We start from the raw sequence: 19,312 nt of genomic DNA, 5'->3' as shown, positions 1-19,312 counted from the left end.
ACGAGTTGAAAGAGAGAGAGAGAGAGTGTGTGTGTTTATTCATTTGTGTGTGTGTGAGAACAGTTGAATGAGTTTTGAGTTGGGCTGAGAGGGAGAGAATGTGTCTGAACTGCTGAAGCCGTCTCCTCCTCTGAACTGCCATTAAAAGAGAAGATAGGATGCCTTCAAAGCAGCTCTCTCTAAAAGAGAGTGAATTTTAGATGCTGATGCATTTCCCGAAAGGAGAGAAAGAAAGAGACAGAGAAGAGGAGGGAGACACAGGAACATGCTGTGCTGTTTATGTAAAGAAACCCCAAAGCACATTAAAGGGATAGTTTACCCCCAAAAAAGAAAGGTCTGCCATCATTTGCTCACCCTCATGTTGTTCCAAACCTGTATGACTTACTTTCTTTTGAGGGACAAAAAAAGAGTAGCTTTGAAAAATGTCCCAGCTGCTTTTTTTATACAGCAAAAGTATACAGCAAGTGACTAGGGGCTGTCAAAATATTAAGCATCACAAAAGATTTTTAACATTAATTTTTCTTCAGCAGCAAACTGGCAAATTAGAGTGATTTTTTGAAGGATCATGTCACACTGAAGAAAGAGTAATAGCTGCTGAACATTTGAATAAATGACGTTAAATATTATTCAAATAGCAAACAGTTATTTCAGATTGTAATAATATTCCACAATACAGGTGCATCTCAATCAATTTGAATGTAGTGAAAAAGTTAATTTATTCGAGTAATTCAACTCACATTGTGAAACTCGGGTATTAAATAAATTCAATGCACACAGACTGAAGTAGTTTAAGTCTTTTGTTCTTTTCATTGTGATGATTTTGGCTCACATTTAACAAAAACTCACCATCTCAACAAATTATAATACTCAAAAAGACCAATTAAAAAACATTTTTAGTGAATTTTTGACCTTCTGGAAAGTATGTTCATTTACTATACATGTACTCAATGCTTGGAAGGGGCTTCTTTTGATTTAACTACTGTGTTAATTCAGCGTGGCATGGAGGTGATTGGTTTGTGGCACTGCTGAGGTGGTATGGTAGTCCAGGTTTCTTTGACAGTGTCCTTCATCCCATAAGCATTTTTTGGTCTCTTGTTTCTCATTTTCTTTTTGACAGTAACACATAGATTTTATATGGGGTTCAGGTCTGGTGAGCAGAAGGAAACATGAAGTGGTCCAAAACGTCTTGGTAAACAGGTGCAGTGACGTTGCAGTGACGTTGGTTTTCAACCAACACAATGAACCAACATCAGCAGATGACATTGCACCTCAAATCATCACAGACTGTGGAAACACTGGACTTCAAGAAACTTGGGCTATGAGCTTCTTCACCCTTCCTCCAGACTCTAGGACCTTGGTTTCCAAATAAAATACAAAACTTGCTCTCATCTGAAAACAGGAATTTGGTCCACTGAGCAACAGTCTAGTTCTTCTTCTCCTTAGCCCAAGTAAGACGCTTTTGACATTGGGTGTGGATCAGGAGTGGCTTAACAAGAGGAATACAACAGCTGTAGCTAAATTCTTTGACACGTCTATGTGTGGTGGCTCTTGGTGCCTTGACCCCAGCCTCAGTCCATTCCTTGTGAAGTTCACACAAATTCTTGAATCGATTTTACTTGACAGTACTCATAAGGCTGCGGTTCTCTTGGTTGGTTGTGCATCTTTTTCTTCCACACTTTTTCTAACTTTCCGTTAACATCCTTGGATACAGCACTTGAACAGCCAGCTTCTTTGGTTAATGAATATTTGTGGCCTATCCCCTAGTGAAGGATGTCAATGATTGTCTTCCCCATGATTGTGTAGCCCAGTGAACCAAACTGAGAGACCATTTTTGAAGGCTCAGGAAACCTTTGCAGGTGTTTTGAGTTGATTAGCTGATTGGCCAAAATCATGACAATTAAAAGAACCAGACTTAAACTTCAATCTGTGTGCATTGAATTTATTTAATACACGAGATTCACAATTTGAGTTGAATTACTGAAATAAATGAGCTTTTCCACGACATTCTAATTTATTGAGATGCACCTGTAACTCTCAAAAACATTAAAGAACTGTACTGAACGCAAACCTTTGATCAGGGTAATATAATGGACAACACAATTGTGAGTGAGTGACTTGTATTGCCATCTGTTCATTCTATAGAAACTTTATTATTAATTTTCTATTATATGAACCCATTTGATTGTACTTTCATTATTATTTTAATTAGACAGCACTCTTTCTTCAAAACATTTTTTTTCATAAAATAAAAAAAGTCATATATACAAACGACAGATTTTTCATTTTTGTGTGAACTGTTCCTTTAAATGAGAAGCAGCTGGTATGACTCAGTCGGCTGAGTTCATGTGTGTTAAGGCTGAATGTGTTACCTCGTTTCCCAATCTGTACATTGGCTTGTCTTCTCCCGTTGCCGTTTTCTGCATAACAGGAATAATTACCCAGATCTACCTCCTCCAGTGAATCTATGGTCAGAGTAATGGACACTTCCTGTTCACCCAGGTGTTCTCTGACAGTCCTGGTGGAGAGAACAAAAAAAACAATGAGCCATTGTTCACTGAAAGCTGTGGAATAAAAGTTTTTTAATTAGCCCCTTTTGATGGAGGATTTTGGGGATAAATTTTAGACTGAGCAGCTTGTAGAGATTAGAAATTTTGGGAGGAAGGGTTTCGAGTTTGGTCGGCGTTCAACAAATGGGGCTCTCATTTAATTATAACAACGCAGTTTCACTCTCTTGTTTGTCCTGGCTGAATCATTTGAAACTGAAATTTCATTTAAAAGATGCTGACATTGCTGCTCCTTAACTGCATGTAAATGCAAATGCATTCGGCGCATGGTGCGAGATACATTTCGCTGTGTTATTAGGATGTATTCAGCGCTTGCTCAGATCCAGCTCTCTTTCAGACAGGGGAATTAATAATAGTGTGTCATCACAGCGACCACCCCTGCTAGATATAAATAGGCTCATATACAAGCTTGTGATATCAGTAATTGAAAATGTACTGTCGACATCTCAGTGAACATTTAAAGTGTGCTTTTCCGTGCGCTATCTATCGCATTGAATAAGCGGTTTCACAGTAGAAGCTAGTTTTAAAAGCAACTGTTTCTTGTAAACCATTACAACAACACTGGCAGTACAGCGATAGTAAAACCATCAAACTTTGATATATTATCACGGTCCTGAAAGATAACCCTAATCAGTTATTAAAGTATTTACACTCAACTCCAAGGTATGACCAAAATGCTATTTGCCATGGTACAATAAGACTGTACTGTACAATTTGTATGTAAATGTAATAATTAAATATATAAGGTCTAAGCTATTATACATACATCTGCTGTGAAATTTGCATGCAATTCTAAAGTTTGCATATGTATGAGATCTTTAATTCAGAACATGGGCTATTTTTGAGCGTGTGTCAAAACATGTTTACTCTCTCTTCCACTCTGTGCTCCTTCTTACTTGATTTCACTCTCTCGAATGCGACTCTGGTCCATGTCCTCGATGAACTTCTCTCCTTTCATCCAGTAAACAAGTGGACTGATGTCCCCACTGTACCCAAAGAAGGCTCGGCATGTCAGGTTCAGCATACTTCCTGCAGGGTAAAGGAGGTTTGTGATTACACATTGATAACAAACTTCCTTGTTTTGACCCAATAGTTCCTCTGCCCAGAGCTTGCTGCCCTCTGTAAGAATACATTGGAGCCATACTGTGTTTGTGAAGCCTGAGATACTTTCCCTGTACTGGCCACTAGGGGGTCTCACTGTAATCAATGGCAGCTGACAAGCTCACAATGGTGTTTTGTAGGGTAACAAGACTCACTAGTGTGATCGAAAAGGCAGAATCATAATCAGGGAGCTATTTCTTGACAATACAGTATGGAAGACTGTATTTATTCTTTGATTTGTATTTCTTTAAGATTTCTTTGAAACACTCTGTGAAACATTAAATATCTATTCTTCTAAAAGTAAAGGTCTTCAACGGGGGGTCTGCGATCCCTCGGAGCATGCCAATTATTGTTTGATTGCATTCAGATTTTGTGGGGAAAAAAAGAAAAAGCATTGAAATATATTATTATGAACCAGTAGCAAAATTCTACACTCACTTAACAGTAGGTTCCTGCTCTCTACCACTATCCACTAAATATAGAAGCCTGTTCTTGCCCTGGAATAAAAAGTAAAAAAGGTAATTGCAGTTCTGAGAAACAAGGTCATAATTTCAAGCAAACCTGGAAAGAGAAATAATGTCAGTTTCAGAGTCAGAAATTTGGAATTCTCAATCTGATCTTCTAGGTCTGAAAAAAGTCGAAGTATTTATATGGTGTACAAATTATTGATATACATAATTTCCTCTATACAGCACACACAAAAAATGTTATTCCCCTTTACTCTAAATTGACTTTATTAACGATTACTTTTAATCCCTCTCAAAGCATCAAGATCAGTGAGATCTATACTTCTAAAGCAAGGGTCTTCAACGGGGGGTCTGCAGACCTTAAGGCATCAGACGATTATTGTTTGATCTCAAGCTAATTTATGTGTAAAAAAATTTCAAATCGATAACAAATTGCATGAAAAATTCAAAATGCAAAACTGAGAACTACAATCCCTAACAACAGTGTGTTTATTTGAGTGTATGAACATGTTTATCCTCGGTGGTTTAAAGTGCTGCTTCTTTTCTTTCTTTAGATGCGGCTGAGGTGGTATTTCCGCCTTAATGTTGTGATGTTTGTCAGTTGTTTGACGTTAATTAGGCATGTCTTTAGACTAGCAACGAATAAGGCCCAGCACCGGGGAAGATCTTGCTCCGGGCCCCCAAACAAACCAGAAATAGCGTCTGTCTCTCACCAGGACGTGAAGTACATGTGGAGCATCTGATCAAAGAGATACTGAGACCACGAGTCTGTAAAACAGCACCATACACGCATACTGTAAATGACATCAAGTCACAGAAATTTAACTGATACTGGGTTTGATGTATTGTTGACATAATAACAAACACAAATTACATTTATGGAATGCTAATGTTCAGACATTCACAGTTTGAGACCTTTAAACCAATTACATTTACATTTAATCATTTAGCAGACGCTTTTATCCAAAGCGACTTTCAAACAAGGCAAAACACAAGCTATTTATCATACAGGAGCCAGCGACATTAGCTGCGCCGCAATACTGAATTTCAAGAGTAAACAAAAGCTAGAGCAGAAGTGCGACTGCAGAAGTAGAAAAAAATAGATTTGAATTTGAATTTGATTAGGATGTCAGTGGAGCAAGACTGAGAGGGGTGAAACGTGGGCCGTCACCGGTCGGTTAAAGACCAAATACACTGGCGTTCTTGTGCCAGGTTTAATTGAGCTAGTTTGAAGGCTGGCCAATACAGCAATGCAGCAGTCCGGTCTTGAGATGACAAGATCCTGGATCGGGAGCAGATCTGTATGTACATATTAGAACACCCTAGCAAGCTAACAAACACATAGAAATGTACTAACAACCATTGTTTAGCATTTTATCCCCTGCATTGCGTAGCAGAACCAAGACTATTCTGCAAACCTGAATTCGTTTTTTGTGGTTGAACGACTCAAATCAGTCATTCTGTCATTCAAATCAGTATCTGTCTGATCTGTTCAAACTGATCAGAGTTATGTTTTTTCATAGAAGACACTGAAAAATGACAGACTTCCAGTAAAACCTTTTGAATCCCAAATTCTTAATGCAGTATAAATGCTTAACGTTGAATAAGCTTCAAATTTCGAGACTTTTATAAGGCAAAGCTTTGTCAAGTCATCTGTTAAAGTTTGTCTTATCAAACTTTACTTTTCTAGATATCACAATGCTGGCAAGGCCGTAAAGATATTCCCAAACATTGTGTTTATAGTTGTTCCTCTTCTTCTTTTTGGTCATAAAATCTCTGCAATCATTTCAACCCAAACTGCTGAACCTCATTATAAGATGCCCCCACTTTTTTCCTAGATCTGGGGTACCCGGACTCATACTCGGACTCGAGTCTGGTCTCGAGTACAGTTTTTAGACTTGGATGCATTTTTACTTGATTCGGACTCTGTCGCTGTTGTGTCTTAAAACATTTTAGACTTGATTTTTGAATTCTGCACAGTTGTAACTTTGTACACTGCCAGCATCTAGATGGATTCTGATCAGCATTTGCTCAGAGGACTCTCTTAACTTGTTATATAGTAGTTACATGCAGTTATAGTTTGACTATAGTTATAGTTATATTAGTTTACTGAAGTTTTTGTAGGCTTTGTGTACACATGTGCACCCCTCAAAATCTTGAAACCCGTGTCCCCCATACAACAAATCAAAATTGAACCCCTGATTAAATGCCTGAAGGATGTTTCTCTATTCTTATATGGACCTTTTTGAAAAACCTAAATAATTTTGCAGGTATTTTTGATTGATATATTTATTTAACCTTTTGCTAGTAATTAATAATTAGGTTAATAGTTTTATGTAATGAAATTGTTTTTTAAAATTTTAGTTTTAAAGAAAAAAAGTTTTATGGGTCAAAACAAAAACAGCTGCAGTTTTTTTAATCTTTATGAAAAAAAATCTTTAGTGTTTACAAAACCATGTCCCCAAAGTCAAAAAATAATTCTTATTTTATTTATAGTAGATTTGTAAATATAATTATATGCAAGTGTGGCTCATCTATAAGCAGGCACACAAAAGCCTTTGAATCAAAAACCAAAATGGCACGATGCAATAGAGGTTTTTTTTGTTGTTACATTTAAATTAAAATCACTTTTTCTAACTGCAAAAATTTAAACAAGGTTAAGATACTGACAAACGTGTTTTTCTGGACTTGTACTCAAAATTCTGGATTTGGCCTTGTCTCATACTCGACCGGTCAAAGACTTGGACATGTTTTTTCCAGTCCGATCTCACAGGAGTCACACGTAGCCAGACCTTCAGACTGAAGGCTGAAGGTCTGGGAACTTCGTCCGCTTTGAATTTTCACGAGTTTAAATGTTTAAGAGTTTTACGAGTTGCCAATTCATATGAATTTGTACGAATAACCTACACCTTACTCCGCCCCTAAACCTTCCTGTCACTGGGGTTTAGACAAATCATACAAAATCATAGAAGTGAGATTGTTTGTATTTGTTTGAATTAGCCACTTTGTAAAATACGCACAAATTGGTCTTAAGACTATTGTTTTTTTGGATGTATTTAAATAAAAATGATTGTATTCGGGTCAATACAATAATTATGTTCACAATGCCAAGGCTGCATTTATTTGATCAAAAATACAGTGAATACATTATTATAACATATACTAAAATATATTCCTATGGTGATTAAGTTGTGTTTAGCTGCCTTTATTGCAGTCTTCGAGTGTCCAATGATCCTATTAAAAATCATTCTAATATGTGACTCTTGATGACAAAAATCATTAGGATATTAAGTAAAGATCATATTCCATTAAGATATTTAGTAAATTTTCTACTGTAAATATGTTAAATCTTACATTTATTTGTGATATTGTTGTTTGAATACTATTGTGTATATGATTTCAGCCTTAGGTCTGCTATCTATGCTGTCTACGTTATAAGCATCTAAGAATTTAAAATGCAGCAGATACATTCATATCATAACATTCTGAACATTTTTCTTTCTAACACCTATTTGCATACGGAATTAAGATTAGTCTCTCCTGTCGTGCCTATATAATCACAAAAGTGTTGCATTGCATGTTTATTTTTATGCATAGCTGGCAGAAAATCAGATGTGTGCTGATTGCCATGATGACATCAAACGGCTCTGATGCGGTATTTTTTTAACTAACACATAACCGATCCAAGCTTAAAACTCCAACACTGTTCATTCGCTGCCTTGAAAGCACTGACATTTCCGTTAGAAAATGCAAATCTAGCTGTTGTCTCCTCTGTTATCATCACAATCTCGTCTGCCTTCTAATCAGAGGATAACGCACTACAGATATGGAATAATTTAGCAATTTTAATACATCATTTAGGAAGCAAACAGAAAAAAAACACAGATGTTTAATAAGGTCTGCCACCAGAGAGAGCTCTAAGCTCTATCCAGGGCCATTTTTTTTTTGTTTGGAGTGTGTTTTTCAGTACGTTTGAATGAAAGGCAAGTGTACTGAGCTTGTTTGCTTATGGTGTTTCGCTCCATTTACTAACAGAGCCGAAACACTGACCAAGCATTCCTGTAAAAGCACACACACACACACACACACACACACACACATTTCAGGTCTAAGACAACACGCAGCCATGAATGAACGAATAGATACCTATGTTAACATTACGACCTTCTCTCAGAATTCACTTCACCTAAGAAAGAATCTCCCAGAACAGACTGAATGCACACATTTCTTTGTATCCATCTTTTTTTCTCCCCTCCTCCAATTCTTCACCTGATTTGTTCCTCAGCAGTGCAACCCAACGGGGACATGTAAGACTTTAATTATCTGTATAGAATAGGGCTTTGTGAACAGGTACTCCTCCGCAGATCCTTTCATACTCCCTGTCCTCCCCTCATCCTTTCTTTCTGATGTCATAATAGAGACCCTGCCTCAGCACCTCTCTCACCGGTTACAGAGTGTGTGTCTGACACTGAAAGAGTGTGCAAATGAGAGAGAAAAGACAATTAGTACAGTTTAATCCGTTTTTTAGAGCTCTGAGCACATTTGAATTGTAAAGGGAGATTCGTGAACAAAGAGAAAGTTTTCTATTATAAAACACAGACTCACACGCACACATTCGATTTCGGAGGGAACTATTCTAGAGGTATTAAAACGTTCTCTCAATACAAAAGCGTGCACACACACATACTGACACATATGTGTCCCTTCCCCCTCACACAGGCGGCGTTTCTCCAGAGGATCTGTTTCAATCTCCAAAATAAATCCAAATCCAGATATATCAGCGCGTCAGCAGGCCCTTACGTATTCAACCCACTGCTTCTATTCTTCTCTCTCAGCATTCTCTCTCTCTCAGTGCAGCTTTCTTCCGCTGACAGCGGGATCAAACTCCGTCAGACCCCTGGGAGATCATGTGTGGAAATCGCACGCATCACATGACTTCCTGTTGGTACGTGACTATAGTACAAGACTGATTAACTGCGGCAGGGAGTTTTGGAGATTAAATTACATTAGGATGGACTGAGGAGTCAATAGGATAGTCAATTCAATTCATTCAAATGTGAGAACCAATGCAGTTTCCCTGGTTTGGCTGATTAGCAAACTTAGCAATGTATACTGACACAGAAATTGAAAAAATGCCATCTATTATACACATACGTTTCCAAATATTTGTAATGTTTAATGAAATTTATCTTTTGCTCATTTATTCGGTTGATCAAAAATACAGTAAAACAGTAATATGGTGAAATATTATTACAACTTAAAAATTTTTACGATGTATCTTATTTCTGTAATGACAAACCTGAATTTTCAAAGTATTCAGTGTCACATGATCTTTGAAATTATTAAAATGCTAATTTGGTGCTCAATAAACATTTATTATTATCACCAATGTTAAAAACAGCGGTGCTGCTTAAAATGTCATACATTTTTTGACATATTTGATGGAATCATTAATAATGACAGAATTTTATATAAAAAATAAAGTCCTTTTCAATTGGTAGTGTATATATGTATTACCGTGTACTAAAAAAAGATATGAGGTTTGGAAGGACACAAAGGTGAATAGTTTACAATTCTTTTAAAGATGCTTTTTATACTTCAATTTAATAGGACTCCCAGTCACACTCTCTTCACTTTCCTTCAGCTTCTAAGAGCCAGCAATAAGGACCGTGCTTTGAAATCCCCAAAGGAAAGATAATAAACTCTGGATATCTGACAAAAGAGCAGGACGGACACAAATGAGGTGTTTTTGGGCTGCAAATCTGATTTGAGCTGATTATTCTTGAAGCTCAGGCTAGGAAAAGAAATAAAAATGGCAGTTTGTTCAAGTAAGAGTAACTCCCAACAGTTTGTAGATGATTGACTGTGAAACGCTCTGTGTTTGACACGAGTGAGTGTGTGTGTGTGTGTGTGTGTTTAATACTCCTCTTTTCTGAATGCAGGTGAGTATGAGTCTGTTAACGGACTGACAGGTGGTTTATGTATGGTTTAAGCTATGCCTGAAACTAAACCTCAGCAGAAGGAAGGACGGGTGTTGTGGAATGTCAGATGAAAGGATTTCTTCTAAGTAAAGTGAAGGACAGAAAGGACAGAGATCAAACAATTTAGAGGGATTCAGGGGGATACAGAGTCAAGGGTTAAGCATCAAAGAGCGGAACAAAGATGGATTCAAGTATAGTCACGTAAAACGACACTTTGTTGTGTCTCTATGCAAGAACAGGTAATTGGATACATATGCCATTTATCTCAACATCTACATGAAAGATGCAAAAAATCTGTGTCCATTTTTTTCTGTTATTCTAGCAGCCAAAGGTATTGTCTGCATGACATATGCGATAAACCAGCATTTCTTTGGTGTGTCTGAATAAATCTCGGATATTTCATTTAAAGGCGGTGCTTTGAGCCTTACAGACTTTGGCAATACACTTTAATTGTGTGGAAAAATGCTGCTCAGACATTCTGCTAAATCTCTGCTAAAAAGTCAAAGTCAAACGGGTCTGGAATGGCACGAGGGTGACTAAATGATCACAGAATTTTGGATGAACTTTCCTTTTAAAGGGCATGCCAAAAACTGCCAGCAAATGAAAGGTCGTGGCAGCTCTAACAGGGTCATATGCCTGATTAGAAACCGTGGCCTTGTGGACCCAAAATGTGGGACAAAGGACTCTGGATTGGAGCGAACACTTCAGAATAGAGATAAAGCGACCTCTCCGTCTAGTCGTTCCTCTTTTGCGCTCTCTTTCTTTCTCAAATTAAGCTGAAAATGCATGTGCTCAAAAATGTGAAGCAAACTGAGTTGCTGCTCATCGGCTGTTACGATTCCTCATTTGCCTACTGTGCGTTACATACAAATGTTTATTAAACAAAGATTAGATTCGAATTAACAAGAAATGGTATAGAAAATAATCATTTAATTCATCGTTTAATCCACAGCTGTGGCCAGATAGCTGAAAATGGACTTGTAAATCCCAAACGTCTGGTTCCAGGCTATTTAGCTCAGTATCCTAAGAGCAGAAATGCAGCTTTTGCACAAATCCACTGCTTTTGTACTGTTCCTTTAAGGATATCAGTGTCCAATCTTACCCAATAATAAATTGAGATGTTTATTTAGAGAAATGCCCTCATCTCCTGATGGTTGCTTAGCAACAACTGTATTATTTTGGGCAAGGGTGATTAATATTAAGAAGTGTTCTCTGAATACCTCTGCACAAATCCTCCCTACTTCTGCGTTAGTGTACGTGTGTGTTTCTGCGTGTGCGTTTTGTGCCATCTGTGAGGAAGCAAAGGAAAGACACACAGTGACTACATTTCAATTAAGTTAGATTATGTTTAGTTAACCCTCGTGTTCATTTGAGATTGACTTTACTTTTTTGCTGTTTTTATGACTCAGAACCCCCGATGACTCACATAAATTACAAATAATAATAGCGGTTATAAAAATAACAATTTAATAAGTTCATCTGAGCCAATCGCGATCCAGTAGGTAGATACACTGAAACTTTTGCCCTCTTTTTTCCCACACTTTTAAAAAATCTAATTACCATCCATTTCAGTAACTTCGCTTCTCCTCTGTGTTGACTGGACCCCTCCAAAAAAGCATTTGTGTAAAATACAATAAAAAAATTAATTAAAATAAACCTCTGACAGGGGTGTACGCATAAAAAAAAAGTTAGCATGTGAAAATTCATTGCATTTATTAATGCTTTGTATCCGAGTTCTCTGAGCCTACAAACAAAAGTAATGAAGCAATTTTTCATAAAGGATGGTTGATGCATGTTATCAAGCCGAAATTTAGTTTATAATCAAATCTCATAAGATTAGAACAAGCAATGGAGTTTCAACCAGATATTTCAATGTTTATTGGTATATTTTCAAGCCCTTGAGGGCTCCAAAAGCCATACAGAACATGAAGGTTAAGATGAACTCTCATCAGTCCAAATCAATATATATATAACACAGACAGATAGTCAAGTCTCTCCTCCATTGTTCCTTTCTATCTGTTCATCTTGGCTGGAGACGGCATAGAGACACAGGAAAAAAGGTCACATTATTTCCCCTTTTTCCATGTTGAATGTGAGTCAGCCCATTCTCTTTCTGTCTCGTTTTTTTTCCTTTTCTTTGTTTGTCTGCAATATTTGAGTTGTGCTTGTTTGTGTGTGTGTGTGTGTGCGCATATAGGTGTGTGTGAGTGCCCCTGTTGTCATTAATAATGTTTGGATGTGATGGGTTCACACACAGCACACTCTATCCGTCTCTCTCTATCCTTCACTCATCATCCCATCATCCCATCCTCTCACATCATCATCTGTTCCGCGTCTATGGCAGGGAGCATGAAAAATGATTTCGATAGCTCATCTCTCATAATAAGCATGTTTATAGCAAAGTAATGGCCATATACATCATACATATCACATAGTATTACACAGCAGCATCAACAACTACTGGAAATAACTAGTATTAGTCCAGCAATATCCTCTTACCTGCTATATACACTTATAAAACTGCATGTGTTTAAGTTTGCATGTGTGTGTGTGTGTGTGTGTGTGTGTGTGTGTCTGTATCTGTGCGTGTCCAATAAGATTTCTGCAGGAAGTGCTCAGCGAGGAGCGATTCCCTCCTGAAACGTTCTAAAAGCATTAAATATTCTTCCACCAGCTCAGAATTCTGTCTTCATCTTTCAGAACCTCCTTGCATGTTCCTTAATGCTCTTCTTTCCTTCAAAATCGCTCTCTCTCTCTCATTTCCATTGAAGTTCTTTCCTTAGATGTCACCTGAAAACCACACCTTTATGCCACACATTTGAGATTTTGAGAAGCCAGTATGTCTATGCTTGAAAGTCATTAAAATTTCAATTAGTGGTATATTTATAATTTTAATGATTTGTCCATTTAATACGGTAACTTAATTGGATTTTTTTTGGCATATACACATTTTTAGATGTATTGTTTCAATATTATGTTCATTTTAGAAAAGGCAAAATAATTTTTTACCTACTATAATTAGTAGGAGCAGGTCACTTTAATGTACAGATCATGTAGGACAGTGCTTGTTTTATTCCAGTAATATGGTAGCTGAGAGAACTCAGTGCACTGCAAATGTAAGAAAAAACTTGCAAATTAAGAAAACATCTTTATCAATTTGACACCAAGAGCACTGCAAACGCTCAAAGCATAAATTAATAAATAGACGCACTGCAAAACAGAAATGTGCTGCAAATGGCAGAGACCGCCTCAAAACATTTAAAGGAACTGCAAAGTGACGAACATTGCTGGGACATAGTTATCATTCTTTGCTTTGAAATGCGAAATTTTTCTTTATTTATTTTAACATCATGATCATATGATTTTATAGCTTTTTTTTTTTTTTTTTTTTTACATTAGCTTAACTTAGCTAAAGAAATACATAATTACTGTAACTGTGAATGTAAATAAACTTAATTTTTACAACTTTCCTTACAAAAATAACCATAGCTTATGGTTTTACTAATAAAAATAAGTAATTATGTAATTACTATAGTGAAATATAGTCGTAACCATGCACAAATGAACAATGGCTTTACTACACTAACCACGGTATTTGTACAACTTTTACAAGTTTTACAAACGCCAGTCGATTAAAAATCGTGGTTAATTTTTATTTTTTATTTTGCTGGGGTAATTTTAATGTTTAATTTTCTATGCTACTTGCGCATTTCTTTGTTTGTGTTGCGTGGCACATATGCTGTCAAACTGATGAAGATGTTTTCTTATTCTGCTGCTTATTTTTTTATGTGTTGCAGCATGCTGAGCTCTTTTGGCCACCGTAAAACTATCGTATGCTTGCACAGAACAAGTCAAACAAGAACATCTGACAGAAAATCTTTACATGATGCTACATCCTTGCCACCAGGTGTCATTATAAGTCTAAGACGGCATAATTTACTGAAAAATAAATTTGATATTACTTCTTTACTGCAACAGTAACTTCATTTAAATTCAAATTCTAGTTAGGGTCTCACGATTCTGCAAAGTATTTACAAATACAAAAATTAGGTTTTTCAACTGCACTAAGAAAAGAGAGATGAAGCTGAACACAATGCAACAAAGTTCAACGCCATTGGGTTCTATTATAATAAATCAGCAGCCCACAACGCACGCGCCGTCTAATCCTAAAAATTACTCATCATGTGGTCAGTGTGTCTCTAGTCGATGAGTGGTGTCCTGCTCTCTCTCTGCTCATTCTGAAGGCAGAACATGGTCAGAGCCGCCACAATATGCTCCAATCTGCTCCTGTTTCCAACATGCCTGGATCCAGAGTCTCCGCCAAACAAACAGACGCGGCTCCATCCACCACACACACACACACACACACACACACACACACACACACACTTCAGTTCAATGCACACGCTAACAGACTAGCGCACATGCGCGAACAAGCACATCTCAGTCCGTTACATATATTAAAGCGGACAGTATGCGTGTGTTAACATGCACAAGGAGCTCGGATCAACACACACACACAGCGAAATCCAAAAGAAGGCCTACTGAATGTTTCGGCACCATATGGAGCGGCTATTGTTGGGAGACAACAGCAGATAATTAGCATAGAGGATTTGCATTTATGAGAACGACTTCCATTCAGAGCGTAAACAACATAGCATCATAATGCTGACTATAGCAGCTATCTGTCTAGCAGGGGAACTCCTTTCTCAGGCGTTAACACACACACACACACACACACGCACACACACGCACACACACATACGCAAATGCTGCTGCTGCTGCTGCCGAGTTAGCGCATAACTGCATGGCGTGAGTTTAAACATTTTGATGAGTCTCTTTTCGGAACAGTTTGACATCTTTTCAATAACAAAAGCAGTTCACACATTTTTGAAGCTGTTTTTTCTTGTGTTTTTGAGACTAAATCTGCTACAATGACTCTCTTTTTACTTGCACAATTTCTTGCACAAATACAATTCCAATGCATGAAACACATCGGCTGCATTTAGAATAGAATACATACTGCTTACTCTGCAGTATACTGCATACTGCCTATTACAGTATTTCAAAAAGACAGCACACAAGGTTTCACTGTAATAAGAGAAAACTTCTTGGATTAAAAGTGAACTGTGCCCATTATTTGCATGCGATTTCTGCTACTGCTAGACCCCAACCATTTTTTTTGCTGGGAATGCCAAAAGTTTATTCTGCTGCATCAAACACCTGGATATATGCCCGCTCTTCTACATAATTACATCATTATTTGATGAATTAATTACTGCCATGATCAATAAAAAATGTTCACAAACATCTCTTTAAAGTACTATTCAGTTTACTGCCAGCTTTCCATAAGTAGTATGCCAAACAAAACATTATTGTCAGCGCTATTTGATGCAATCTTAAATTGCATCAAACAGCACTGACTTTTGTAGAACTAAAACATTGTATCTATGCATCATACTGAGTGCCTTTCAAAAAATATGGGTGCAATTTTTTGCGTGTGAAAGAAACTTAATGCATTAAATCAATAAAAATTACAGAAAATACTTACATTACAGAAGGGTTCAATTTTAAATAAATACTGCTCTTTTAACATTTAATCTCATCAAAGTATTAAAAAAAACTATCACAGGTTCTACACAAAGGTTAAGCAGCAAAGCTGTTCATAATATTGACAGTAATAAAAAAATCTTGACCTCTAGATCAGTATTTTTAAACACTGCCGGCTGCTGAAAATTGCTTTTTAAAAATTAAAAATATATCTTTTTTTTAAATTAAATAGCTTATTAAATGAAAAAACACATATTGCAATTAATTATACACTTTGGGTAGAATAAGAGACTTTAAAATACAGAAATTTTAAAATTCTGCATTTTTAAAATGCTGTTACATGTACATAATGTTTAGCTGCTGGCAGAAGCACCATTTGCCACCAGTGCCCCCTAAATAAAACAAAACAAAAATAATGCCCTTGGTACTTAAGATGTGAGTAATATGACAAAGTGTCGATTCACAAACACTTAAAATGGTGCAACTGTTTGAATCTTTAATTTAGTGAGCATTTTTCTTTCCATTTTGTAATCCAGGTTTGTGCAAACATTTTGGCAGACCCTTCAAAAAAAAAAAAAAATGACTCAACCCGACAAATCGTGAAAAACCATGATTGATATCGCCTCCGGTTTTTTTGTCACCCTGGAAATAGAAGGTCAAGTCGAGAGCAGTGCATCATGGGATACAATATTCCACGCAGTGTGCTTTGGTTCTACACGGCACATTTCAACAAATGTAGCAGGTCATTCGGGTAATCCATGCATTCAGAAAATTTGCATATTGTGCACAGCATATTACATACTACGTTCTTTCAAAAATAGTACATGGTGTGCAAACATCCCTCTCCTCCCAACACAAACACACACACGTACAAACAGAAGCTGTTCTTACCGAGCTGCACGTCCATGGTGAGGAGCTTGTTTTCAGAGGGAAAGAGAATCCTGGGGGGCTCTTCAGTCAGAGGAGCTGAAACACACACACACACACACACACGCAAACACAGAGAGAGAGAGAGCGTTATTTTTACTAAGTGACATCAAGCACCTCTGATGAAGCACACACTCTCTCCCGCTCTCTGCCCACACGTTCGTGATTGGATGAGTAAACTCCAGCATCTCGCCATCAACATCTCAGCGAGAATTGTCTTGGTCTCCCCAGTGCTCTCGTTTCTGTTCTTCTTGACTTTTTTTTCCCTATCCATCAATCCTCCCCACATCCCTCTCTCTCTCTCTCTCTCTCTCTCCAGATCTTCCTCTCCCCATGTGGGCACGATGCTCCAAATTCCAGCTCATTTCCTCCGAGTCAGAGGTGTGTACGTGTCTTTCTCTCTGGTGATTATGCTGACTGTGTTTGTTCAGTCGGCTTTTCTCAAGCACGGGATCGCTGTAGGTAATACAACACGCACCGTGTCACACTGTGGCTGCATACGTGCGCGTTTGCATTCGGCTTTATGTAACTCTTAAAACTCGAGGATGTATATTTGTGTGTGTTTGTCGCGGCTCTAGATTGGTTCTGGGTTGCGAGTGTGTGTGTGACATGGGGGGTGCACTTAATAGACAGCGAGCTGGTGGAAGTTTAAGCCGCGCGATCGCTCATCCAAAATCCAATTTTCACTCGGCGGAGGAAAGCGCACTGGCCCCTCCCGACGGATTATTCCGGGTGACTGACGGATAGCAAACAGCAAATTAATGAATTACGCTTCCGGAATATACACATCTTGCTGCTGACCCATGCTGCACATTTCCCTGTTAAAGTTGTAAGGGGAATGGACACATTAGTTCACTGGAAGTGGACGGTATGACTAAAACCGTAAATCACTGTGTTAGAAAACCAATATCACTGTAACGGTATGACGTATGCAGCTGTATAAGAGAAGTTCAACAATAAATTACATTTGGTAGCGCTTGTTTTCGGATATTAACAACTAGGTTTAAAGGAATACCCTATTTTATGGTATATCAATTGTGCTTTTATCATCTGAAAAGCAATGCAATTTATATCTTGACTTAGCTATATAAACGCAACTAATATCAAGCGTGCAAAACGTGTGCAAAATGTACACATTTAAATTTATGTTAATTAATTAAAAAGGTTGCTGAGTAGTTTCAGTTTTATTTGAAATAAAATAACTACTTTTTTTGGGGCTTGATGTTTATAATAAATGCTGTTTATAATCAATGGCACTACAATTAATAGATTTTTTTTCTTTTTTGATGCTGTAAAACGATTTATCATGATTAATTGCATCCAAAATAAAAGTTTTTTTGTTTACATAATATATGTGTGTGTGCTGTGTACATTTATTTCTTATTTCTTATAGATTTATAATTTCTTATAGAAATATTCACGCATGCATGTATATATTTCAGAAAAAATATTTTGTTTATATATTGAATATATTTATACATGGCTAATTACATATATGTAAATATTTTCAAAACCTTATGTGTATTTATATATACATAATAAATATACACAGTACACACACATTAATTGTGATTAAACATTTGACAGCACTGTTATTTTTATATATTTCATTCATGTTCTGTTTGTTGTGGAGTGAGGGGAATTACAGTTTATAATGTTTGTAACTTTTACATTATTAATATCAGAATAAAATGTGACTTATAGACTGATGCAACTTATCAGCTTTTGTCCCTCTCAACAATGAGATGTTAGTTTAACCCCAAATAAAAATACATTATTTAGTCACTCTCATTTTTCTTTTGTTCAGTTTTTCAGACTGAAGTTTCAAAAAGCACACAAGGAACGTGCTATTTGAAGTCATACGATAGTTTTTAGAAATTGTTTTAGTACAGAATTTAAGTTGAGCTGGAAATTGATAAATCATTTAATAAATCAGCTGAAACAGTTCACAAAACTGCTTGGATGCGATTCTTGAAACTACAGCCCTATTCAAGCTGCACTTGTTTCTCACGAGGATCACTGTAAAATAAATTTGCGAGGCTCCTCATAAATAAAACTGATGTTCAATTTATTATTATTATTATTATGGTGGAAATTTTAATTTCTAATTTTAAATACATTATCGCGAGGCACAACAATTAGCGTACAGCATATGGCAGTGTTCAAAAAAAGCTATTACAAAAAGACCCTAGGTCCATGTGACAAACAAGAAGTGAATAACAACATCAATTTTGGCCTGCTTCTTCTTCACAGAGTTGAAAAACAGCACACCTTTACTGTACTTTTTTTTTCTTGCAACCTTGAGTCCTCCTTCATTGTAATTACATGGAAAATGCGGCTAGCACAGCCTTCAGAATAAACCTTTTGTGTACCGCAGAAGAAAGAACGTCAGACGAGTTTGAAACAACATGGGGGTGAGCGAACGATGAAAAATCATTTGCAATTTTAGGGTGAACTATTCCTTTAAAAGATTTTTTTGAGAATATGAGGGTCTTTAATGAGCCTGTCAAGACTGTAACTATCATAACATGCTTTAAACGCAGCTTGAGGACGCGTGGAGATTGAGAGGACGAGAGAAAAAAGAGAAAAAGAGAGAGAGAGAGAGAGAGGATGAGTCACCATACAAATTGCTTGCTGTCTGGTAGAACAATTACACAGCTAATCTAAGCAATGAGCAATGTAGTGTCACCACGACTCGAACCCACAACCATGACAAACACCC

At 37.0% G+C, this 19,312-nt stretch overlaps 1 protein-coding gene across 3 annotated transcripts in view; it reads right to left on the bottom strand.

Moving 5' to 3' along the window:
• Positions 1 to 19,312, bottom strand: part of il1rapl1a (interleukin 1 receptor accessory protein-like 1a) — a 66,500-nt gene that overhangs the window by 5,223 nt on the left and 41,965 nt on the right. For all 3 annotated transcript variants that reach the window (XR_006251850.1, XM_043249611.1, XM_043249612.1), the window contains exons 6-8: positions 16,555 to 16,629; positions 3,461 to 3,593; positions 2,370 to 2,515 (exon numbers count right to left, since the gene is read on the bottom strand). Coding sequence is in view for 2 of the 3 variants with exons in the window: in XM_043249611.1 (XP_043105546.1) it covers positions 2,370 to 2,515; positions 3,461 to 3,593; positions 16,555 to 16,629 (354 nt within the window). In the remaining variant the exon portion in view is untranslated. The remainder of the gene's footprint in view (positions 1 to 2,369; positions 2,516 to 3,460; positions 3,594 to 16,554; positions 16,630 to 19,312) is intronic.

This window comes from Puntigrus tetrazona, chromosome 9 (assembly GCF_018831695.1).
Source record: "Puntigrus tetrazona isolate hp1 chromosome 9, ASM1883169v1, whole genome shotgun sequence".
NCBI lineage: Eukaryota > Metazoa > Chordata > Actinopteri > Cypriniformes > Cyprinidae > Puntigrus > Puntigrus tetrazona.
Note: the sequence above shows the minus strand (reverse complement) of the source record. Positions and strands in the feature narration are given on the sequence as shown.